The following is a 25,570-nucleotide window of genomic DNA, read 5'->3' as shown; positions in this document are numbered from 1 at the left end:
GTTAGAATTGAAAAACAGATAACTGTTATTAAAGTTCTTATCTCAGACATTTATAATAAAATAGGTACTGTAGGTAGAATGAAACAAATTAAATTTTTGTTTTATAGACCTAAAAGTTGTGGCTTTATTTCAATTACCTTCCTGAGCAAAAACTTTAGAAGTTGGAAAAAAAAATGAAACTTTTATGATTTAGGCATTAAAAATATTTGATTATTCAAAATTATTCAGCTGTCAGTCTTAATGGACTTAATGTTGTTTTGGCTATAAGAGAAACTTGTACAAAGAATTGCCACCAGAACTGGAGCAAGTATTAAAAACTGCAAATTTAAAATATTGTTATATGTATGTACATAAATTTTTTGTTTGTGATTGTGAATAAGGGAGTAGAATTATAGAATTCAAGAGTTAGAAAGTCCATCTAGACTAACCTATAATTGTAATTAGAACCCTTACAAAAATGCTTTTTAGAAAGTGTGATAAATATCTTCTTTTGTACTTAATGTATTTTTATGACAAGAATAGCCAGTCTTGTTAATATTATTAATAGTAGCACAGAATATAATTTTTAAAAAATTAATTGGGAAAAAAAAAACTAGGGACAGTATTGCAATTCGACTTGTGATTTCATTGCTTGGGGGCAACTTCTGGATTTCATTTCTTTTAAGCCTCTTAAGGACATAATAATTCTGTGACTATAAACTAGTTACAGATAGCTGATACATATTTGTTTTAAGAATTTATGAATTTCACTTTTTTATTAACACATTTTCTCTCCCTTTCACTTTCTTCTCATTGGGGGGAAAAAAAAGACAAACTTAAATCCTCATGGCAAATATCACTGCATATTTCTAGGCATTAAATTAGAAATGGAAATGATGTTTTAGCTTTGGATCAAGAGACCTGGTTTTGATTTCTGGCACTGATATTCTTTGTGTATACTTGGTCATGTATTCTCTTTGAATCCAGCATATTCATCTGTAAAACAGGGATGCATAAATATAGTACTGACTCACAGGGTTGGTGTGAGGAAATTGATTTGTAACTTTAAGATTGTTATTAGATTAATGCTATTTAAAAGATGGGAGATTTTTGTCATATAAATACTAATGCATGAATTATTTAAAAATTCAGTAGTTACTTCAGCATGTCACTTTTTCTATAAATGAAAAATACAGTCTTCATTTTGTTTCAGATCTCCACAGGATAAAAGGACTCTTCTTGTGAATTGTCAGAATAAGGGTCTTTCACAGTCCTTTGAAAATCTTCTAGATGAACCAGCTTATGGCTTAATTCAAGTATGTCTTTTAGATACTTGTAGGGTTAATCTTTCTGTCTTTAAAAATCTTCCAACTCTTTTACCCTCTTTTTACCAAATGTCATTTAACTTAGGGCTATAATTTAAGGAAGTTGACTTTATATATGAGTTGTGGAGCTAGTTATCATTTTATAGCCACAAGTCATGCTTTGAAATTTTAGAGTAAGTAACTCTTTAGGTTGTTGATAACTTGTTCTTTTTTGGTCATTATTAAATGTTAGGACAATGATATTTTTTCTTCATGACCATAATTCTGATAGTACAAATTAATAGTTTTAGTATTGAATAAATTTAGTATTATTCACCTGTGTAGAATACTTTGAGCTAATTCAAAGTGAATCAGACAATTATATCAGAAAAATACCAGACTGGAGATTTCTTTGTCATTGACTCATCAGTTATTTTGGAACCATGTTATCTTGGAGGATTTAGTTCTATTTATTTACTTAATTATATTCTACTAAAATATCTGACTGCTTTCTGATATGAAATTATTTTATATTCTTTTTATTGAACTTGCTGATTTCTACGTAAGAATATTTCTCTGAAAATCTTGTATGAGTTATTTTCCTTATTTTCACTAATGATTACTTTTCAACTTGAAAGTAGTTGGATATTTTGGTTTACAATTCATAGTGTTGCCCCAGAAATTAATTTTGTTTTTTGTGAGTATTGAATAATTTAACTTACAAGCAGAGTCAATATTATTAAGTACTCATAGTTTTCAGATATATAAAATAGATTTTGAAGATTGTAATAGGATATATTATTCTTCAAGAATATTTTTTCTGTGAAGGCAGGACTACTAGACTGAAGAAAGTTGTTGTAGGCTATTCACCATTGGAAAGTAAGGAGTATATACATATTTGTTGTATGTGGACTGAATGAGACCCACACATCACTTGTTCTTTGGCATTTTCAATCAATAGCAGCAAGTTGATATTTAAGAGAGAATTGTTTTTCTTTAATTTCTATTCAAATTAGAAGGTTAGCATAGAGAAATTCAAATTTTTCTTCCCAGAAAATAATAGAATCTTCTAGAGAAAAATCTTAGAAAATCTTCTTTGCTTTAGTTTGATTCTCATATTTTATTTTGTTTGACACTTCTATTTATGTTCATTTATTCCTTCTTTGGCATAGACTACTAACATTGTTTGTCTTCTTGTTCTGCAGAAAATAAAAAAGGACCCATATACAGCAACTCTTGTAGGATTTTCCAAAGTCACAAACTACATTTTTGATAGTTTGAGAGGCAATGATCCATCAACTCATCAGCGACCACCTTCAGAAATGGCAGATTTTCTTAGTGATGCTATTCCAGGTTTAAAAATAAACCAACAAGAAGAACCAGGATTTGAAGTTATCACTAGAGTGAGTGAAAAATGTATTTATACAACTTTTATTGATTAAAAGAAAAACCTGTTTTTTTTCCTTGTGCTGAATGTTTAAAAACTAGAATTTCTAGAAATTGACTAGAAAACTAGTCAATTTGATTATGATGGATGTCACTATCCTCTGCTTTTTTGTTCTTGAGACTTCCATCCATCACTCTTTAACATTCACTACCTATAATGTACTTTCTATTATCAGAAAGTTTTGATTTTTTTTTTTTTAATTTTAACTTGAAAGATTTTTTTTTCTTTGAGTTCTTCTTTATTATTGATGGGCAATGTATTGCCATGGTATTCTGTAACTTTGAAGGAGTAACTTCTGCCTATTTATATTTCTACTTATAGAATTTGCCTAAAACCAATATTTTCTTGTTAGCTGATTATGGACTTAATTAATTTTCATTTTGCTTTTTTCTCCTTATGTAGAGTTTTTGTTGTTATTTGTTTTTACTCAAAACTGGCCTTATACCCTGAATTGTGACATAATCTTATACTGCTCAGAGAGGTCTTTGGTTTTTGATAAGTTCTAGATTTGAATACATTTAAAACATAAAATTATACTGCCAAAAATGGCTTATTTTATAAATCTGATTAGTTCTAAATTATCCACATCTGCTAAACCAAGTATAGTGTAAAATTATTAATGTTGCATAAAGAAGGGCAAGTCATGGATCAGTTACCTAAAAAGTACATTTTTTATTGGTGAGTAAAAATGTGTTCTGGATGATCTATTCATATAATAAATTTATAACCAAATTGAAAAAAAATGTGTCCTGGTTTGAACGGTTTGTTATACTCTTTATAATTTGCTACCATGTGAGAATTTAGCATAGTATAGTCCAGAAAGAGTTTAGTTTTGGAGTTAGTACTGCTAGCTCTTCTTACGATCCATGTGTGATTGCCCTGAAAAGTCACTTCATCTCCGTAGGCTTAGTTTCTTCATCTATAAAAAGAAGAAGTTGATTTAGATCAGAGGCTCTTAACCTTGAGTCTGTGAACCTGTGAACCTTTAAAAAAATATTTTGGTGATGATTTCAATATAATGGGTTTCCTTAGTTTTCTCACATTACTTATTTTATTTGAACATGTTATTCTGAGGATTCACTAAACTGCCATGATCTCCACCCTATAAGAAAAGAAAAAAGAAAAAGATTACAAACTCCTAGTGTCTAGATATTTCTCAGATCTTTTATAGATCTAATTTATAATTTTGTGATCTTTATTTATTTATTTTGCTTTAGTACTCAACATTTATGTATTTGTTAGCAGGGGGAAATATGTTTGATACCAATTATACTGGATAGTTTAGATGTTAACTTACTAAATAAGCTTATGAAATGAGAAAATAAATGAAAGAACATTTCCAAAAGTGATGGTACATATGATGCCCAACATAGACTTTTATTCCATTTTTTGAAATAAGCTATTTCCTGTCATTGCTTAATGGTATGCAGTTTGTAACTTATCTTTCCTTTTTAGATTGATTTAGGAGAACGTCCTGTTGTTCAGAGGAGAGATCCTGTATCTTTGGATGAATGGTCTAAGAACATGGATTCAGAAGGAAGAATTGTAAATGTAGATAGCATGAAGCAAATGATATTCAGAGGGGTAATTTAACTATTATTATCATAGGTTATTCAGGGGGAGAGCCACTTTATTTCCCTGAAGCTCTAGATGGATAGAATAGGGTGCTGATGCTGAAATCTTTTGAACTTTTTGGGAGTTAGAGAGAAGAATTAATTGGAAGTTAGGGGAAAACATTTCTTGTCCTTGTAAATGCCATGGCCTATGGATGTAGCAGAGCATTAGTAACTGGTCTTATAGCAACCAGATTGGTCTTTAAAATCCACTTATTAATCATGATACCATAATCATAATATACATGCTCATGCTGTTTAGTTCTAGAAGTTCAATTGTTTCAATGGGATATAAAGAAAAAGTAATATTCATTGAATTGATAACTTTCAAGAAAAATCCACAAATATGTAACTTTACTCTGTTATCAGTTAGAAGCAAGTTCTGCAGTCATTCTTTCATTATTACTAATTTGTTTAATGTGCACTTACCTCAGGGACTCAGTCATATGTTGAGAAAACAAGCATGGAAATTCCTTCTGGGTTATTTTCCTTGGAATAGTACTAAGGAAGAAAGAATGCATTTGCAAAAGTTAAAAACGTAAGTATTAGTATGCTACACTTATTAGGTTTAATAAATATTTGTTGAATTTAATTATTTTATTAAAAATTCATCCATATTAATTAGTATGGAGATGAAATGGGGAACATTTCAGTGTTGACATATGAGAATTTTTATTAAAAAATGGAAATACAATTAAGAGTTTTGTTATTATGTGATAGATCAGTATCAAATGTTCATTGTCATCAGGTGCACTGTCATCATGACATTGTGAACTGTAAGAGAGCTGTTTGCTTGCTTTGAGAATTGGGGAAAATTATTCTCATTAGAAAAGAGCACTGCATTTGGATCTCGGTGACTTAGTTTGAAATCTTGTCCCTTGAACAGCCAAGCTGTGTCACTACAGATGATGCACTAAATTTCTTTGTTCTTCAGTTTTCTCATTGGCAAAATGGAAGTAATAATTCTTATGCTAACCAGTTTCATAGTGTGAAGAAACTCTTGAAAAATTTTAAGAGGATAGACATGTAGATTATTGATTCAAAATCCTTCAGAAAGTTAAAAGAATTTTACAGACAAATACTAGTAGCCTTTTTTTTTTTTTTAATACTGATTAAATAGTATATCACCATATTTGTTGTCTTAGGAAGCTCTCACAAATATCTTTAATTGGATTAGCATTCATTAAATACTAAAAGAAATTAGAAAAATACTGTTTTTTCCTTTTTTAAGTGAAAGAATTAAGAGTTTATAATTATGTATTATATTTATTGATAGAGATAAAGAAATAAGTAGGCATAATTCAAATTTTCTTAAGCTAAATTTCCTACTAATTGATTTCAAAATTGTTTTTTGTTACAGTGATTTATGTTTTCTGTTAATGATATCACTATAATTAACTATTATAAGAGTCCATTAATATTTTGTACATTTGCTAGTGTGTAAAAGATCATTGGATCTAACTAATTCACATAATTTATTGTATATTTGAGAAAACTGAGGCCACGGAAGTTTCTTGCTAAAGGCCACAGAATAGTAAATTAGGATTTGAAAACTCAAATTTTCACTTCATATTCAGTGTTATCTTTATTATATCATGTTTACTATATCATCTACCTGTTATGCTGAAGTGTTCTAATGACTGGAAAATGCTGCTCATAAATAATTCTTTTTATTATAAGGGTTTTTCTTTCTAATTGCTTTAAAAACTTAAATGTTTAATGTATTTTTATTTTTATTTACTTATTTATTATAATATTATTTAGTAGATTAGATTTCAAGAATTGAAGTAAATTTTTTTTTATCCTGACTAATATTCCTATGGCCTCTTTGAGGTTATTTTTGTAGATGTTTAATCTAGCACCTAATTTAGAGGCAATTAAACATTCTTTATTTAATGATTAATTGATGTAATGGAAGAAGATTTGGCATTGATAGGCCTGGGTTCAAATTCAATTTTAGACACTATTACTTATGTGACTATATATGTATTTATTACTATAACTTTATTTACTGTAAATCTTAGTGTCCTCATCTGTATGATGGGGATACCTGTTTTATCTGTTCACAGGTTGTTAGGAAAAAATTTGTAAACTTTAAAATGCTAAATAAAAATTTTAAATTATTATTTTTAATCTGATGAAGGTAATTTAAAGGCTGTAACCATGTTGGCTGCCTTATGAAATTGTGTCCTCTAGACATCTTTAATGCTTTTGACATTTCCTTTAAATTTTGATGATTTGTTTTTATAGACAAATTAGGAGTTCTCAAATGATAAAAATAGATTACATAAGAAGCTTCCTTTGGTATAAAATTATTTTCTTTTTTTAGTGATGAATACTTCCGGATGAAACTGCAGTGGAAATCTGTCAGTGAAGAGCAAGAGAAAAGAAACTCAAGACTAAGGGATTATAGGAACCTTATAGGTAATTTTCCTGTATGAATTTGGAAATGCCACTGATAGGAAAGAAAGTGGTTACCTTAAATATTTTTTAAAAGATTTGAGAAGTGGCTTTTATGTTTCATAGCTTAAAAATAGAAAATAGAAATGAAAATTAAAAAGTTGAAGGATGAATTTCATTGTATGCTTCCTCATCCTGAGATTGATTAAATGAACTTTCCATATAATTGAAACTCATTTTTTTGTTTGTTTAAACTTAAAATGTTTCACTGTTTGTTTAAAAAGACTTCAAAAACATGTAGCATATCCCTACTTTTAAAAATATACTTTATTGCTGTTTTTTGTCTTTACACCAGACATTCCATGAACTCTCTCTCTCTCTACTGTACCTTCCTTGTGTCATCAAAAACAAAACAAAACAAATGATAAGCAAAACATCAGATACAGAGACCATGTGTCTGATAGTGTATCTGATATTTTGCCTTGGTAGTCTCCTGCCTCTCTGCTAGGAGGGAAAGTATTATATTTAATTTTCTGCTTGCTGGAACCTTCATTTATTTGTTCTATTACTCTGAGTTTGACTTCCTTTTAATATCCTTTAGAACTATCCTATTTATCTGAATCTCCCTCTAAACTTTGTTGTCTTTTCTTCTGTTTTTTTTTTTTTTTTCCAATGATTCAGTGATTCTTTTCTTTCTTAGCTTTTTTTTTTTTTTTTTTTTTTGCACAGGGCTTTCATTATCACTGTACTTCTTTTGCTCTTTCCATTCCCATATTAAAGAACAAAAACAACAAAATGAAAAAGAAATTAACCCACTCACCTTTGTAACATGTAAGCATAAGCAAAACAAATTAACACCAATGCAGAATTCTTAAGATTATAAAGTTGTTTTTTCCTTACTTATTATAGTCTTTATATAAATGGTTCCTTTTTGTTATTTCTTAAATCTACAGTAATATTCCTTTACATATTTATGCTATAGATTGCCACTATTATGATATACATTAGAATTTTTACCTATTTTTTACTTCTCTGGAGGGGGAAGGGAAAGAGGGGTAAAGGGGAAGAAAGAGGAGAGGGAAGGAAGGAGGGACAATAAGGAGGGAAGTAGAGAGGGGGGGAGGGAGAGAGGAAGGAGGGAGAGAAGGAAGAAGAAAGGGAAAGAGGGAGAGAGAGGGAAAGACAGAGAGACAGGAGAGGAGAGGAAAAGGAGGTGAGAGAGAGAGGGAGAGATAGACGGGGGAGAAGAGGAAGAGGGAGGAGAGAGACAGAGTGACAGAGGGGAGAGAAGAGGGAGAGAATGCACTAGCATGAGCACATGCATGCATAGTATTAAAAATACTGGATTTAAGGGCTTGTCCCTCTTATAGCATAATTCCAAATGGAAATGGAAAAGTATGTCCAAATCTTTTATTCCTCCAGCTTCCCATGGCTTCCCCTCATTTTCCTTCCTTAGTTGAGGTCTCATAGTTCACCAAAAAAGTTGAGGATATTTCCTGAATCTTCCCCCTTTTTACTCTTTTCTTATTGCATATCATTCAAATGCTTTCCTCTCCTATCTGTTCTCACAGAAAGTTGTAGTCCTTCTCCTTGCCAAAACCCCTCTGTTTGTATATGTGATCTCATTTCTCCTTTTCCAGCAGATTGTCTCTCCTGTTGCTCTGATTCTGTCATTAATCTTTGAATTTCTTTTTTTTTAGTTTTTTTTTTTTTTTTCTATGACTGCCTAGGTGAAGTCACATCTCCCATTCTTAAAAAATACTTTTTAAAATTTACCACACTGGCTTCTTGTTGTCTTATATTTTCCTTTGTGGCCAAATTTAATTAATTAATTGATCATTTTATTAAATATTTTCCTTCAGTTACATTTAAAACAATTTTTTTTACATTTTTTTTAACTTTTGAGTTCCAAATTTTCTTCCTTATTCCTGTTTGTAGCTCTCATTAAGAAACCATATGTGAAGTTATGCAAAACCTTTCCCTTGTGAAAAATAAGGGGGAGAGAGAGAGAGAGAAAGAAAGAAAGAATATGCTACAATCTGTATTCAGACACAATCAGTTTCTTCTCTGGGTATGGGCAGGATTTTTCATCATCATTCCTTCAGAGTAGTCATGGATCATTATATTGCTGAGAACAGCAAAAGTCATTTTTGTTGGTTATCCCAGAACATTGCTATTACTTTGTATACAGTACATTTCACTTTGCTTGAGTTCATAGAGGACTTTTTAGGTTTTTTTCTGAGAACATCTTGCTCATCATTTCCCATAAAAATAAAAAACAATAATATTCCTTAAAAATCACATACCACAGTTTATTCAGCCTTGATGGTCATCCCCTCAATTTTCAATTTTTTTGCCCTGAGAAGAACTATAAATATTTTTGTATATACAGATCCTTCCCCTTCTGTCCTTTAAAAAAGTCTTTTATTCATTTATTTATTTTTACCCAGAGGCAATTGGGGTTAAGTGACTTGCAGGGTCACACAGCTAGGAAGTGTTAAGTGTCTGAGGCCAAATTTGAACTCAGGTCTTCCTGACTTCAGGGCTGGTGCTCTATCCATTGGGCCACTTAGATGGCTTCTTACCATCTTTAAGGCATTATAGGAGGATAAACGGGGATACAGAAGTTTATATGCCTTACTTCTGTGCTTCCCTAACTCTATCTGGGTTCTTCTCTAGAATTTCTCTAGATTTTTAAAATTTATATTTTTAAAAAATTATATTTAAATTTTTAGAAAATTTGAAGATCTCATATTATTTCTTAGTACTGAAAGAGTAAGTAAAGTAAATAAAGCACTGTATTTGAATAAGGGGAACATGAAGGGATACAGAAAAAGTTTACGTGGAAAATATCTGCTGTGTCCAAGCAACATTTTATATCGGTAGGTTTTTAAAAGCATATTGTGCATTATAGAATTTCAGAATTGGTAATTATGTGGCCATTTCCCAACAAATGACTATCAGGTCTGCTTTGAAGACAGCTAATTCCTGACACACAGACTATTCTACTTTTGGGTAGCCATCATTGTTTTAAACAATCTAAACATTTTAAAGGAAAAATTTAAACTTTTTCCTTTAATTTTAAATTTACTAACTTAGAACTATTGCTTCTGGTTCTGCCTCTTGGGGCCAAAGAGAATAAAGCTGATTTCTCTTCTGTATAATAAGCCTTCACCATATTTAAAGACAGCTATTTTGTCCTTTCTGAAGTTATCCCTATGCTAATCATATCTATATTCATCCATTTCATGTAGTAGATAATTCTCAGGGGGGCTTTACCATTTTGGTTGTGATACTGTCATTGCTTTTTCTTCAATATTTTTTCTTAATGCAGCCTATGGTATGATATGATCATTGCTATTAAGCGGCTTACATTTTATTTGTAATATATGTGAAACATTTAAATAAAATAACTTGGAATTGTCAAAATTAGTGATACAGTACATGTCATTGAAAAATTTGTTTTTATTTAATTTAGCCATGTACTCTCATTTTTTACATATTTCCATATGAGTCATGTTGGGAGAGAAAAAATCAGAACAAAAAGGAAAAACTATGAGGAAAAAAAAAAGCAGAAAGGATAAAAATAGTATGCATTGATCCACATTCAGTTTCCATAATTCTTTCTGAATACGGATGGCATTTTCCATCCAAAGTTTATTGGAATTGCTGTGGATTGCTGAATTGCTGAGAAGAACCAAGTCTGTCATTGTTGACCATTACTCAGTCTTGTTGCTGTGTGCAATGGTTTCCTGCTTCTGCTTGCTTTACTTACTTTTCATAGTACATGTCTTTATTAATTTAGAAATCAGTGTTTAGCTTCTAACTCTAACTTAGGGAACTAGATAAATAGATATTTAAAAGTAGCCTAGTACAGTAAAAAGAGTGCTATCTTTGTCATACCACTATAAGAAATTCACTTAATTTCTAGGCTTGTCAGGTTTCTTATTTGTTATACAAGGATAATAATATTCATGTTATCCATTGTGCAGGATTTTGTTATGAGAAAAAGTATTTTGTAGGATTTTAGGAGGTAGATAAGTTAGACACAATGCTAAAAATGCCAGTGTTGAGAGTTGTTTCCTTTTTATACTATTTTTTTGAACACCACAATTTATGCAGAACATTGATAGCTTGAAAGGATTCACAGCAGGGCACACAGGCTGGTCAGGGACTTTGAGTGTCATGTGAAGATTAGTTTTCATAACTGGGCATATTTATCCTGAAGAGAAGAAAAGGCTCAGAGCTGAAGGCTTTGGTGGATGTGGTATGTTGGTTCAGATGGTTGAAGACAAATAGGAGCAAGTTTAATTTCTTCAAACACTTCAAAGTGCAGAACCTGGAGCACTGGATAAAAATTGCAGAGAGGCAAATTTAGGCTCGATCTCAGGAAAAACATTTAATAATTCTAGCTATCTGAAAGTGAAATAGCTTGCCTTGTAACTCTTCAAGCAGAAACTGAGTGTGTATTTACCTTTTAGTTGTGAGTTGAACTAGGTGATGGCTGTACTCTTCCAACCATCTACTTCCATGTTTATGTATATCTTGCAGCACCATATAAGTGTGAATAATAAGTATATCAACTGATTTGCTTTTTAAAATCTATAAATGCTATGTAACATAACTGATACAAGAAATACTTTTGCTTTTTGTGATCTTTTCACAACTATTTGTAAAATTATCTATTGGCAAATATTATTAAACTTATTAGCAATAGGAAAAATGAGAATTTATTTATAGAGGATTGTGTATTGTGATCCTTTTTGGGGTTTTTTTAAAATTCATTTTATAGACGAGGAAACTGAGGCAAATAAGGTTAAAGTGACTTGGCCAGGGTGACACAACTACAAGATAAGTGTCTGAGGCTGCCTCCATTTTATCCACTGCACCACCTAGCTGTACTTATTGCATTATTTAAAATCATTATTTTTTTAATTCAGGTCCATAATTTCTTTGGAGGAATAAATTTCCTTATTAATGAATATACTTCTACAACTTACAAATTGTCAAAGAACATGAAGAATTTGTAACTTTTCTAGGGGAGTTCAGGTCTTCTTTAATTTGAGACCAATTCTCTTATTCAGTGAATCATGATGCTGTTAAACTGTAAATAAATAGGTTACTTTTATTAATAGGAAAAAAAACATAGCAAAATGTCTTTAATGTTTATTAGAGTAATACTAGGCTGAATTATTTAAAAGTTAAAGTACCTATTTTTAAAAATTACAGTTGCTTTTAAGTACAGATAGTAACTCAGGCTACAATGGAAGTCCTGCTGATTTTATTTTATGATTTTTCTCTTGTAATTATCCACATTGTACCTTAGGGAGATAGCTGGATAGATAAAACATTTATTAAATATTAAATCCTGGGAATACAAGAGAAAAAAAAATCCCTGTCTTTAAGGAGCTTATATTCTAGTGGAGGAAGATTACACATAAAAGGGAACTTTAAAAGGGGGCAAGTGTTGGGTGTTGTAGAAGATAGAACAACTAGGGAGGAGGAAAGGAGATGAGAGGTTGTTTATGACATTATGGACTACTCTGGGTTTAGGAAGTGGTATTTGAATCATACTTTAAATTAAGTGGGTGAGAATTCACCAGATATAGAAGAGGATAAGGAAAAAACAAGCTGAGCAAAGTCAGGGTTTTTTTGGGGGGGGCAGTAATAAAATACTTGTTGAGAATAGCTGGATGGAGGAGGGGGAAATTTATTTTGACTGTAGTTTAGAAAATTTGGTAGGATATAGTATTTTGGCAGGTTGGAAAGTTGGAGTGTGGTACTGGGTTATGAAAGGCTTTAAATGCCAAGTAGAATTAAAAGCTTTATTTGGTGGATAAATTGTTTATGGTGGTATTGTTTAATTGGTCATATCTGAATCTTTGTGCCTGTTTTGGGGTTTTCTTGGTAAACATACTGGAGTGTTTTGTATTTCCTTTTCCAGATGTTTGATAGACAGAGTTAAGTCTTGCCCGAGATCACAAAGTTAGTGTCTGAGGCTGTAGTTAAATATAAAAAGAGATGTCTTCCTGACTCCAGGCCAATATTCTATTCATTTTGCCATAGTTGCCAGGTAAATAAGTAGCCACTGAAGTTTCTAAGCAGATTTTTAAAACTTCTACTGAGATTATTCTGGCAATTGTATAAATTTTGGAGTTTTGGGGGGAGGGAGTAGAGGCAAGAAATCTAGCTAGATTATTATTGTAATGTCTGGAGATGGTAAATGAAGACCTATGTATGCTATTATGATAGCTATAGGATGTAAGACTAGGGAGAAGATGGATTGAATGTAGGAAATATTACAAAGATGTAACTGCCAGGATATAGTAAATACTAAATTTGAAAATGGAAGAATCAAGATATATAATGGGTATCATAATTTTGGTAATTGGGTGAATAATCAAATTACAAAAAGAAAGAACTGAGGCAAGTTTGGACATGCTGAATTAAAGATGCAGATGTGATATTTAAGGCAGTTGGAAACAAGTCTCTTGAATTCAGAAGATAGGTAAATTCAGGAAATAAATATCTGGATATTATTTATATAGAAGTGTAATCTGAATCCTTTGGAGAGATATTGCTAAGAGAGAAAATATGAAGAAGGAAGAGGGCTAAAGTCAGACTCTTAAAAACACATTAGAATTGGGAAGAAATTGAGGACCTAGTGAGAGAGAGTAAATACTATAAGAGATAAATATTAATAGAAGTAGGAAAATATGGAGAAAAAGAACATTAGTATAGGTAGGAGAACAAGAGAGTGTTATCTTTTAAACTAGTATCCAAAAATAAAAATTGTCATAATAATCAAGAGACCATGTAGATAATGAAAAAAAAAAATACAACTCAATTGGTGTATTTAGAGCAGCTTCTGTATTATTTTTGAGGCTGAAGCCATTTTGGAAGAGAGTTACAGAGACATAGGGTTTTGAGGTATTGGGCATAGATATCACTTTGATAAAGTTTAATTGTGAAACGGTGCCATTTTTAATAAAACTTTCATAAAAATTTTTCGGTCAGGAAAAAAGGGGACAATTACATGTTGAGATAAGAGATAGATAGCCTTCTTGCTTCATCAATATTCTTGAGATATCAGAAGAATCTGAGGAAGGCATTCTTGTGACATTTAAAGATTGTATAAACAAAAGTTATACTTGATAGACAGGCATGCAATTCCGTACCTTTAATGAATAATACTACAAATCCACTTAGTCATCAGACATATGTTAAGAGCCTACTATGTGTCAAGTATTGGGTCTATAAAGAAAGACAAAAGATAGTCCTTGCCCTTGAATGGCTCACAATCTAATGGAGGAGAAAACATGCAAATAACTATGTACAAACAAGTTATATAGAGAAAAAATAGGAAATAGGCAACTGAGAAATGGTACTAGAATTGAGGGAGAGGGTGAAAGGCTTTCTTTAGAAGTCTGGTAGAAAAGGGAGGTGGAAGTGATAAAGTCAAGAAAGAAGAGCATATTTTGGGCGAGGGAAAGCCAGAAATGCCTGGAATAAAGAGAATGGTATCAAAAATCATAAGGATTTGAGGTATATAAAGTGTAAGAAGACTAGAAAGGTATGGATGGAAAGGTTATGGAAGACTTTGAATGCCAAACAAAACTTTTTGTATTTGATTCTAGAGGTGATAGGGAGTCACTAGAGTTTATTGAATAGGGAAGTGATTGATTTTTTGCTCATTTTAAGTAGAGGATGATTTGGAGTGACAGATTTTATTGCAATAGAGTTCAGTCATGAAGTGAAGAGGTCCGCATTAGGATAGTGATAGTGTGAGAGGGAGATGGGATATATTCAGAGATATTGGGAAGATATACTCCACAGGCATTGGCAACAGATTTGATATGGGGAGTGAGTGTGAATATTTGAGGATGACACTTATGTTGTGAGCCTAAGTTTACACCTATCCAGGAATATGGTGGTACCTTGTTAGTGATAGAAAGTTTGAAAGTGGGGTTAATTTTGGAGAAAAGGTAACAAATTCACTTTTGGACACATTGAATTTAAGATGTCTATAGGACATCCAATAGGTAGTTGGAGTATATGATACTGAAAGTCAGCAGAGTAGTTTGTGGTTGCCAAAATTGGATAGGGCTAATCAAATAATTATCAGTTGAAGATAGACAGTTTTGATACATTTAGACCCCAAAACTGCTATTAAGTGTATAAGTCATTATTTTTGTTGGTTAAAACACATAGAGGGGCAGCTAAGTGGTACAGTGGATAGAGCCACCAGCCCTTAAGTTAGGAGATCCTGAATTTAAATCTGGCCTCAGACACTTAACACTTCCCGTCTCTGTGACCCTAGGCAAGTCCCTTAATCCCAGTTGCCTCAGCAAACATCTTCGCCACACATGAAAGCTTTCTTATAGTTTTAGAGGTATGGGTTTACTTCTTTGAGAATATTACATTATTAGAAATAAAATGTTGCCAAGGAGGATTGTTGTTAAAAATAAAAACAAAAACAAATCCAGATCCTAACAAGCTTACTCACAAGATAAATCAATGTTTTCTTCTTGATAATTTATTTTGATTAATTATTGATTGGTGAAACATCAGCCCTTCCCTAGTCTAGCGTCAAAATTTTCAACTTACATATATGTTTGAGGGGCTGGGGCAGGAAGAGAGAAGTATACCAACCTGAGTTGATTATATAATGTTAAATTTATAATTTGGAAGTTCTACATATTCCTTTATTTCTGGTGATTCAGTATTAAATTAAAATAGGAAAATGGTTCTATAACTTCAGAAGACAAGACACACAGTTATGCTGTATGACAATATCTTTTTAAAGCCATAGAATAACTTTTGGAGAGAATTTATAATTTATTTTTCATTTTAGAACAATAAAAATCTATAATAAATTTGTACTGAATGATGATGCCTGAAAGTAAATAAGGTAATTGAAATAAAAAAAATAAATAAAAAAAAAGATGGGACATGACAAATTAGAAGTTCATAATATTTTTCATAAGAAACCAAGTAATTATAAATGAAACAAAATCCTTGATTGCATAATAAGTTAAATAAAAAACTTGATTGCACAATAGATTTTCATTCCTTATTTTAAGTATCACCTGTATTTTATTGCTAACTAAATGTGATATCCAAAGTTGCCTTTAATTTTTTGAAAATGTTTTCTAAGATTTAATCAAAAAGTTTCTGTAGATGCATATAGAAAATCCATTCTCAAGTAAATCAGCTTATTTTTTAAAAATCAACAATAAAGAAAAAAATTTTAAGTCAATAATAAAGAAAAATGCTGCAGTGTGTAAGATTTGAGTTTAATAAAATTGGTTTTGGGAAGCATTTAAATTACTATATGAAATTTTCTATTTCTTTTTTTAGAAAAAGATGTTAAGAGAACAGACCGAACAAATAAGTTTTATGAAGGCAAAGATAATCCAGGATTGATTTTACTTCATGACATTTTGATGACCTATTGTATGTATGATTTTGATTTGGGTAAGTTCTCTTAGATTACCTTTGAAAGAGATTTTTTACATTTTAGAATTAAAAGCCTTTGTTGATTATTAGTAGCTATTACTACTAATTCTTTATATACCTGGTGTTTTTAGAACCTGAATGGTTTCGATTTTTAACATTTTGTCCTATCCTCCTATTTTCTTTTATGGCAAGGTTATTGTCAGTTTAGATTAACAAGTATATTTGCATTTCTCTAGAATTTTAGAATGGTTTTATCCCCATTCTAAGCATCTCTAGTCATAACTTGCCAAATAGTATGTGTTTCCATTTTCCTGCTAAATGCTTATGTGGAGACATTTAAGTCTTTTCTCTTCCATTCAAAACTCTGATAGTTTTACTCAAGGTTTTAAAGAGGGCAAGCTGAAGTCTTCCTGGTTTGCTATATAATTAATCAGTCAACACATTTATTAAATGCTTTGTACTTGCTTCTTAAACTATGGTTCACGACCTCCTATAGGGTCTTGTGACTGAATTGGGTGTTGTGAAATTATGATTTATTATTAGCAAATGTTTGATTTGTACATCTGGGTCCATGTAAAATTTTCTTAGGTGAAAAGGGGTCACTAGTGGAAGAAATATAAGAAGACCAAAGTTCATACTAGATATTCTGCTAGGTCATAGGTATACAAGTACAAAAATGTGAAACAATTCCTATTGTCAGTGTTACATTCTCACAGATAGGATAACCAGTACAGATAAAAATATATATAGCATAAATGTAAAAGTTAACAAATGCAAATATATACAAAGTAGTTAAATACAAATAAGAAAATCTTTGTGTAGAAGATGATTCCAAGTGACATCCTAAGGGAAAAGAGGGCCTCTTAAAGGTAGAAGTAAAGAGGTAGTGCATTCCAAGCATGAGAGAATCAGTTGAAAAGCATAGAGAGTGTGGTCAGTCCGGAAAAGAGAGGCTAATTTAAGTTGTATCATATAGTGCTAAGTGGGGTACAGTATTTAACCAGTTAACAAAAATAGGTTAGTGCCAGATTATAAAGTGGATTAAAAGCCCAGTAGAGGAGTTTACCTTTTCATCCTGGAGGCAGTAGGAAGATACTAGACTTGGTTGAGGAGGGAAGTCACATAGATTTATACTTAAGTTTCTTTGACTGCATTTCTATATGCATTTCTATATAAGAGTGACTCGATATTAGGGAAACTGACTTGGAGGCTCATGCAGTAATTTAAGCAAGAGGATCTAAACTAACATGGGTAATTGAATGGAGAGAAGAGGTTAGAACATGCAAGAGAAGTTGTGAAATTTAGAGTTAGTAAAATGTCAACTAAACAAGGTTGGAGATAATGCTGGCTTTAAATCAGAGTCACTGGAAGGGTAATATTATTTTTAGTAGAAATAGGGAAGTTTGGGAGATAAGAGAGTTTTAGAGAGAAGATAATGAGTTCAGTTCTAAATATGTTGGGTATAAGATATCTCTGGGACATTCAATTTGAAAAATATGATAAAAAATTGTTGATGAACCATTCTCCAATTGATAGTCAAAGGATATGAATAGACAATTTTCAGATGAAGAAATTAAAGCTATTTCTAATCATATGAGTATGTGCTCTAAATCACTTTTTTTTTTTTTTTTTTTTGAGGCTGGGGTTAAGTGACTTGCCTAAGGTCACACAGTTAGGAAGTGTTAAGTGTCTGAGACCAGATTTGAACTCGGGTCCTCCTGAATTCAAGTCTGGTGCTCTATCTACTGCACTACCTAGCTGCCCCTCTAAATCACTATTGATCAGAGAAATGCAAATCAAGACAACTCTGACATACTACTACACACCTCTCAGATTGGCTAAAATGACAGGAAAAGACAAGGAAGAATGTTGGAGGGGATGTGGGAAAACTGGGGTGCTAATACATTGTTGGTGGAGTTGTGAACTGATCCAGCCATTCTGGAGAGCAGTTTGGAACTATGTTCAAAAAGTTATCAAACTGTGCATACCTTTTGACCTAGCAGTGTTTCTATTGGGCCTATATCCCCAAGAGATCTTAAAGAAAGGAAAGGGACCCACATGTGCAAAAATGTTTGTGGCAGCCCTTTTTGTAGTGGCAAGAAACTGGAAACTGCATGAATGTCCATTAGTTGGAGAATGGCTGAACAAGTTATGGTATATGAATGTTATGGAATATTATTTTTCTATAAGAAATGATCAGGGAGGATGATTTTAGAAATGCTTAGAGACCTACATGAATTGATACTAAGTGAAATGAACAGAACCAGGAGATCATTGTATATGACAACATCAATATTACACAATGATCAATTCTGATTTTTTCCAACAATGAGATGATTGATGCCAGTTCCAATGATCTTGTGATAAAGAAAGCCATCTACACCCAGAGAGAGGACTGTAGGAACTGAATGTAGATCACAGCAAAACATTCTCACTCTTTTTTCTTGTTGTTCACTTGCATTTGCATTTTGTTTTCTTACTCATTTACTTTTCTTTTTTTGATCTGATTTCTCTTGTGCAGCAAGAGAATTGTATAAATATGTTTATACATATTGGTTTTAACATACATTTTAACATGTTTAACATATATTGGATTGCTTGCCATCTAGGGGACAGGGTGGGGGGAAGAAGGAGAAAATCTGAAACACAACGCTATGCAAGGGTCATTTGTAGTCAAATTATCCATGCATATATTTTGAAAATAAAAAGCTTTATTAAAAAGATTGTTGATGCAGATTTGAATCTTGGGGGGAGAGTGTAGGGCTGGATTTTTTGAATAAGAAGTCCTCATGCATAGAGAAATACTTAAATCTATGGAGACTGATGAAATTACCAAGAGTATATGGAAGGGGAAGAAAAAAGCGCCCCAGAGCAAGCAGAATCTTGGGAAATACTCATAGGAATGGGAAAGAAATGGATTTTTTTTTTTTTTTTTTAAATAATGGCGGGGGGGGAGAGTATAAAATCTGGTTAGGGACACAAACATATACACACCAAATATCTTTGCAAAGTTACTTTATGACACTAAGTGCTATTTAATTAATAGAAATATTACCCAAGTCAAGAGATGAAAAATTGAGAGAAGAAAATGGGATAGAATTTGTGAAGGAAAGCTTCTTGTAGGAAATGAGAGTTTAGATTTTTCCGAATGACAAATGAAAAAATGCAAGTTATAGTTTAAAAGTAGTTCTTATCACTCTTTTTTTTCCTACTTTGTCCAGTCTTGCAAACACATTCACTCATATACCTAGAATTTTGAAGTCTTGATGACCAGCAAATTAGGTTAACCTTGCTTTGTTTTACTTTCTGAGCAGGCTTGTGCTATAACTTGGGAGAAAGAAGTTCTTATATTTCTCTGGAGCCTTTATAACCATTTGTGTGGCAACTGAATTTTGCTTTAAGTTGAAAAGGATAATTGTCAATCAGGTCTTTTTCTCATTTTTGTTTTTCAGTAGGACCTAAGCTACATGTCTTTCATATTTTTTGAAACTTGACTGCAGGTCTTTTTTATGGTGTAGGTTCCCTCTGTTTAAGGGGACAAGGAAATGTGTACCAGGAAGATTTCTATCCAACAGTTAAATAGTAAACAAAGTTTTGATATTTTAACTGGAAAGTTTCCTTCTAGCAATATGTTACATGATGATGCTCTCAAATGAAAATGTTTCTTAATTTAACTTTACTAATATACAAATGAGAATTTACTGGATAAAGTTCTAGACTTTGAATCATGAAGCCCAAGATTCACATCCAACTCTGACACTAAGTGATTCTGGCCAAGTTCCTAAACATCACTGTCTTCCCACCTGTTGCGTTGATCTAGTATGTTTGTTGTGAGTTATAGAATATATGAAAAAGACTTTGTAAACGCCAGAGCTGTCTTCTGCTGCCATTGTTATTGTTATTAGATGTGTTCTTCAAAGTTTTCGTTTCATTTTAAGAGGGATTATATTATTGGTGAGTTTTCTTACTGTACCATATCCCATTGCCCTTTTACTCCACATGTTAATTTTCTATGAAAACAATTTTGATGAAGTACTTTAGGGCTTACAGTTGTGCTTGTTAATAAGTGTATCAGTCAGCACTACCCTAGAATCTGAAGTGTTATTAAATGCTGATTTAATCAACCTTAATTAAAATGAATTTATCCATTAATTCTTGCCCCTGCTACCCATGACATACTTCCAGAGGACATCAGTTTTAAAATAAAATACATCAGAAAAACAAGATTAATTGTACTACTTTCTTCACAGTATGCATTAGAAGTATATCAGTGGTCCTAGGCTTCAAATTATAATTAACTCCTCAGAAATTTTTTATTCTGTAATAACTTTTAAAGATTTCTTTTACAACTGAGAGGACATTTGCCTTTGAAGCATTTTTATAGTAATGTTTTGCAGTAAGGAAAATATGATTTAGTTTGGTCTAGTAAAATGAGTTTTTTTTTTTTTGGAGGAGACATTATTTAATTCTAATTTGCTTTAAAATAATTTTTATCTTAGTTTCCATTAACAGGTGCAGGAATTTGCAAAATTGTAAGAAAATATAATTTTTAAAAAGCATACAAGATAGAAAAGAAATTGTAAAAGGCATAGTCCATGTATCTGTAAACTTAGTAAGTACCAAGTTTTGATCATGGAAAAATGTGTGGATATTGTTTTCACCAACAGAAGTAGTTAAGTTAGAGAAATAAGATTTAGTGCTAAAAACTGAAGTTATCAAATTCAGGCTTGGGATAAAAGTTAGAAGCACTTTATTTAGTACACAGTAGGGAGAGAGTGAAGCATACTGATTACAGTAAGAAGTGAAAATTGACTTGAAGTAAGACTGAAGTGAATACAAAAATGTAGCACAACAGTCTTAACTAACCATTTATTGCAGGGCAAACAGTTTCTTCTTAAGCAGAATATAGACAGTTTTCTCTTTATGGAAATCTGAGTTACATCAGGATTTCTGAAGGAAATCCGCTGTCCAAAAAAACCATATGCTAACTTTGCTGTATAATATTGCGCTTTCTCTTTGCTCTTTCCCCTTAGCTGGGTATTCTATAATACCCTTCTCCCCCATCACCCAAAAAAGCTAACCCCCCCCCAAAAAAAAAAAAGAAAAAGAAAAAGAAAAATTAAACTCCAAACCTGCTGTTGGACTTGGGGCTTGGTTTGAGATCTCTTATATTGAATCTTTTCTTGCTCTGTCTACCCACTCATGTTTGTGGTCACTTGTGTCTGTTTTCTCTGTCTCTGAGCATGTCTATTCCTGGCCCAGTGTATCACCTGTCCTTTCTTGTCTGTGTTTTATTGCTGTATATATGTCTGCCCCATTGCATGCTCTTCTCAGTTCTAGCCAGACTCCAATGTAGCTCCCCTGGACTCTGTGTGTTCTTCCTCTTGTTCTCACTTTTTTCTGTCCCTGGCCCCCATATGTCCTTAAACCCTTCCTCTATAGGCATGGAGCTATTTTCTTGTCTTCTTCCCTTCCTTCCTTTTCCATATTTATGGGCAGATTTGCATTGCATATAGATTGATTTACCTAGAAGTCTTCAGAATGGTCCACTTTATATAAAATGATAACTGTCTATACCTTGATAAAAATCCATGGTCATAAATGAATTACCAATTAGTACAAGATTGCTATTTCTAGGGGCAGCTAAGTAGCACAGTGGATAGAGCACCAGCGCTGAAGTCAGGAGGACTTGAGTTCAAATCTGGCCTCAGACTCTTAACACTTCCTAGTTGTATGATCCTGGTCAAATCATTTAGCCCCAATTGCCTCAGAAAAAAAAAAATAAAAATAAAAATGATATTTCTAATCATGATTCTAATCAAGATAAAGTTAAAATATATTTAGCATACATTGTATAATGAAGGCAGAACAGTATGTAATACATTTTATAAAGTAATTAATATAGAAAATAAGCTTAAAAGACATGAACCTTCAGCTTTATGGAAGACTCAGGGAAAACTCTTGCACCAGGCATTTTCACTAGAATCTAGTTTTCACTTTATACACCATGTCCTATTGAGTCAAGCATCTGACTTTTCTAATTTAACCCAATATTTAATAAGTGTTGACAGTTACCTAAGATGCCCAAAACAAACATGAAAAGGTTTTGTTACAATTAGCTTTTACTTTTAATTTTTTGCTATTCCTCCAAGTCCAAGTTTGACATTGAAGTAGGCAATGTATAAAGCTAGGTATTGTTCTAGATCCAAGTCTGCTACTGTCTAACCCTATGTAGGCAGGATAGTAATGCTTTCTGTTTCCTCATCTGTGTACTATGGGTCCTCTCTACCTCAATCTCATCTAAACTCTGGTTTCTTTTAAGGATCAATTCCTGTGCTATTCTTTAGGTAAAACTTTTCCAATCCTCTTGGTTGTTAGTGGTCTTTCCCTTTTCATATTGTTATAACATATGTTTATATGTTGAATCTCCCCAGTATGATGAAGGATTTTGTTCTTAGGCTTTTGTTCTCAAAGAGCATTAATGACATCATGAAGGTATTTCCTAAAAGGAAATAACTTTTCATAATCTCTAGAGTAAAATTCCCAGGCTTTATACTTATAAAGTACTTAATAAATGCTTTTGTTATAGGATTTCCGATAGTGATTTAGTCAGACACATGAAAATAATCCTTCATTCACACAATTGATAATGTTGTATCAATTTGATGATGCTACTGCTTTCTGCTTCATCAAGTAACACAAGATAAATCACTGTTTTTTCTTTTAAAAAATATTAGGTGGTTTTGTTCAGCCAGCTGCTCAATTGCAAGAGTAATATGTGCATCAAATTAATATGATGACCAGATAAATATTTCAGTTGATAACTTATCAGAAAAAAAACAAGAACAAAAACAATAAAACCCCACTTTTTCAATTTGTTTTGGCTTGGGTTGGGGTAAAGGATGTATAAAGATTGTAGCTGTTTTTAGTTATTGAATAATTGTCACTTGGAAAAAGGATTTGAATTGTTCTACTATTCCCCAGAGAACAAAACTAAGACCAATTGATTAAAGTTTTAAAAAAAAGCAGGTTTCCTGTAGATTAAGGAAAACTTCTGATACTTAAAGAGTTGTGTAGAAATGCATTTGGGAAACAATTTATTATTAAATGTCCTCAGTAAGAAATTAAGCATAACTTCCTTTCAGGAATTTATAAATGAATTCAGGCTTAGAGTAAGTGAGGAGATTGTGGATGAAGTACTAAGAAGGAACATAAATGCTACAAATCAGAAAGTCCTCCCAGATGTGGAGGACTGTGTGGTTCTCTAATCCCACAGGCACACAAGTGAATTGGGGCTCAGATATAGTGTGATGTATACCCAGGTCCAGACCCCAAGTCTCTGGATCTTTGCTTTATTGTTTTTGTTTGTGGTTGATGAGCAAATTCACAGGGGACTAAAAGAGAGAAGGACCTTAGGGGCTTCAATTCCTCTTGCCATACTCCCAGTGATTATGGTCATTAAGATTAGGAAAGTTTGCTAACCTTGCACACATGAATTAAATTAGATTTTCTAAGCTAATTTTAGGAGAGCTTTTTATTGCTTATATAAATGAAGTTGATTTAATATTGGGTACATAGGGATATAGGTAAATTGTATAGGTATATTTCTCAGTATATACATGTCAGTAAAACAGTCACTTCTGTTGGCTAGACAGAATTAGATAGATCTTCCTGTTTTGCATTTCCATGATTCTCCCTTTTCATGTCATTTTTGTTTCATGTTCTCATCCATCATCCACATCAAACCATATGTATTAAAAGAATCTACTTCAGGTTTCATCAGTACTTTTGTAGGTCAGAAGAGGAATGCAACCTATTGCTAAATTCATCAAAGTTACATCCTTCTGGCCAATAAAATGTAAGAAATCTGGGACCACACAGGAATCATACTCTTTGTTCTAATAGTTCCTAATAGAATTATAAAGCTATTAGTGGTATTGTCAATAACAGTAATAATAACTCTGTCTTTCACATTTGGTAATAAATTCTTTACGGTGGCTGATCCCTTGTGCCAATCTACACTCCCTATCATTTTTAGTCTGTTAGTGGTCATGGTCCCAACTCCCGAGTAGAACAGGCCTTATGTGACCAGCACTGCCTTTTCACTTGAATGGTAAAGATTGTGAGTAATGAAGGGTGAGAACCAGGGTGATGTGAAACTCTGCTTTATTACAAAGACTGCAAGTCCTTTTATCTTTTCCATGCCTGCTTCTACTTCCTACATCATATGTAAGCACATTCTAAACTATAGTAGATACATGATTCTCTACAGAAAGTTAAACATAGATATATTGTGTGCATTCCTTTCCTAATAGGGATATTCAAGGTGCTCCCCGACAAGGTTCAGCACACTTCTCCTCGAATTGCTTCTTTGGGTGGGACCCCTTCCTCCCAACGCCATCTTGTTCACCTTTACAGGGCTACCCTCAGATTACCTGAGCCATGCCCTGTGTGATGTTCAAGGCTAGTGAGGGGGCTGGCAAGTTCTTTTACATTACTCCAAACTTTTCATAATTTGAGACAAATCCTATGGCCAACTAGTACCATTCTGAGAATTTAAAGGTCTAGATTCAGTTGTCCCTGAAGTGTAACTATTAGTACTGTGATGCAGAGAGTTCTCAAATCACCTAACACTTCTTTTCTGGTCCCAAGGAAATTGAGATATGGCAACCCCATTAGTTAGGATTCTTAGAGATTAAATCTATTCTCCTCATTTCAGAAATGAGGAAACTTAGAAGAGTTAAGTGACTTGCTCAAGTTCATAGAAGTAAAAGAAATAGAGTCAGACTCAGGTGTTCAAGCTTAAGATCCAATATTTTTCCAACTGTATTTTATGGTCTGCCTACATGATCAACAGTTACTTTATTGCAGTTGAGCTGTTAATTTTCACTTAGTTTCTACCTTAGGTCCTGAAAATATTAAGAAAATCAAGTTATTAAAATGAGATGTAGGGCTGAATGTCACTATTAACATAAAGAATGGTTTTGTTATATTTTCTCTCTATCCCAGTCAAGAAAATTATCAGAGGAATTATGAGTCAATGATAAACTTCAAATCTTTAAAACTTTCAGAGTGAGAAATAATTTCTTGGAACAATTAGAGACTAGAACTTATAATTTTTTAATGACTACAAGGGACATCAGACCTTTTTGGTAAACTCCCTTTTTAGCATTTGAGGAACCTAAAGCTTATTAAATTTATTCATGATATGATTTGGCTGACATTGTTAATGACCCAATTCAAACAACAACTTTACTTCTAAGAATTTATTTAATATGATCAAAATGAAAAATGAAACAGTAATGTTGCTGATACTACCTTAAGTTAAATGATCTAGTTTGAATTTTTTTTTAAACTGTTAATAAAAA

The 25,570-nt window shown here is 32.3% G+C and overlaps 1 protein-coding gene across 2 annotated transcripts in view; it reads left to right on the top strand.

The window, feature by feature from the left end:
- TBC1D15 (TBC1 domain family member 15) overlaps positions 1-25,570 on the top strand; it is an 89,593-nt gene that overhangs the window by 48,595 nt on the left and 15,428 nt on the right. For both annotated transcript variants that reach the window (XM_074270529.1, XM_074270530.1), the window contains exons 6-11: positions 1,193-1,295; positions 2,489-2,686; positions 4,186-4,314; positions 4,778-4,881; positions 6,673-6,767; positions 16,104-16,220. In XM_074270529.1, coding sequence (XP_074126630.1) covers positions 1,193-1,295; positions 2,489-2,686; positions 4,186-4,314; positions 4,778-4,881; positions 6,673-6,767; positions 16,104-16,220 — 746 coding nt within the window. The remainder of the gene's footprint in view (positions 1-1,192; positions 1,296-2,488; positions 2,687-4,185; positions 4,315-4,777; positions 4,882-6,672; positions 6,768-16,103; positions 16,221-25,570) is intronic.

This window comes from Sminthopsis crassicaudata, chromosome 5 (assembly GCF_048593235.1).
Source record: "Sminthopsis crassicaudata isolate SCR6 chromosome 5, ASM4859323v1, whole genome shotgun sequence".
Lineage (NCBI taxonomy): Eukaryota > Metazoa > Chordata > Mammalia > Dasyuromorphia > Dasyuridae > Sminthopsis > Sminthopsis crassicaudata.
The sequence above is the reverse complement of the archived record's forward strand: the minus strand, read 5'-3'. Positions and strand labels throughout refer to the sequence as shown.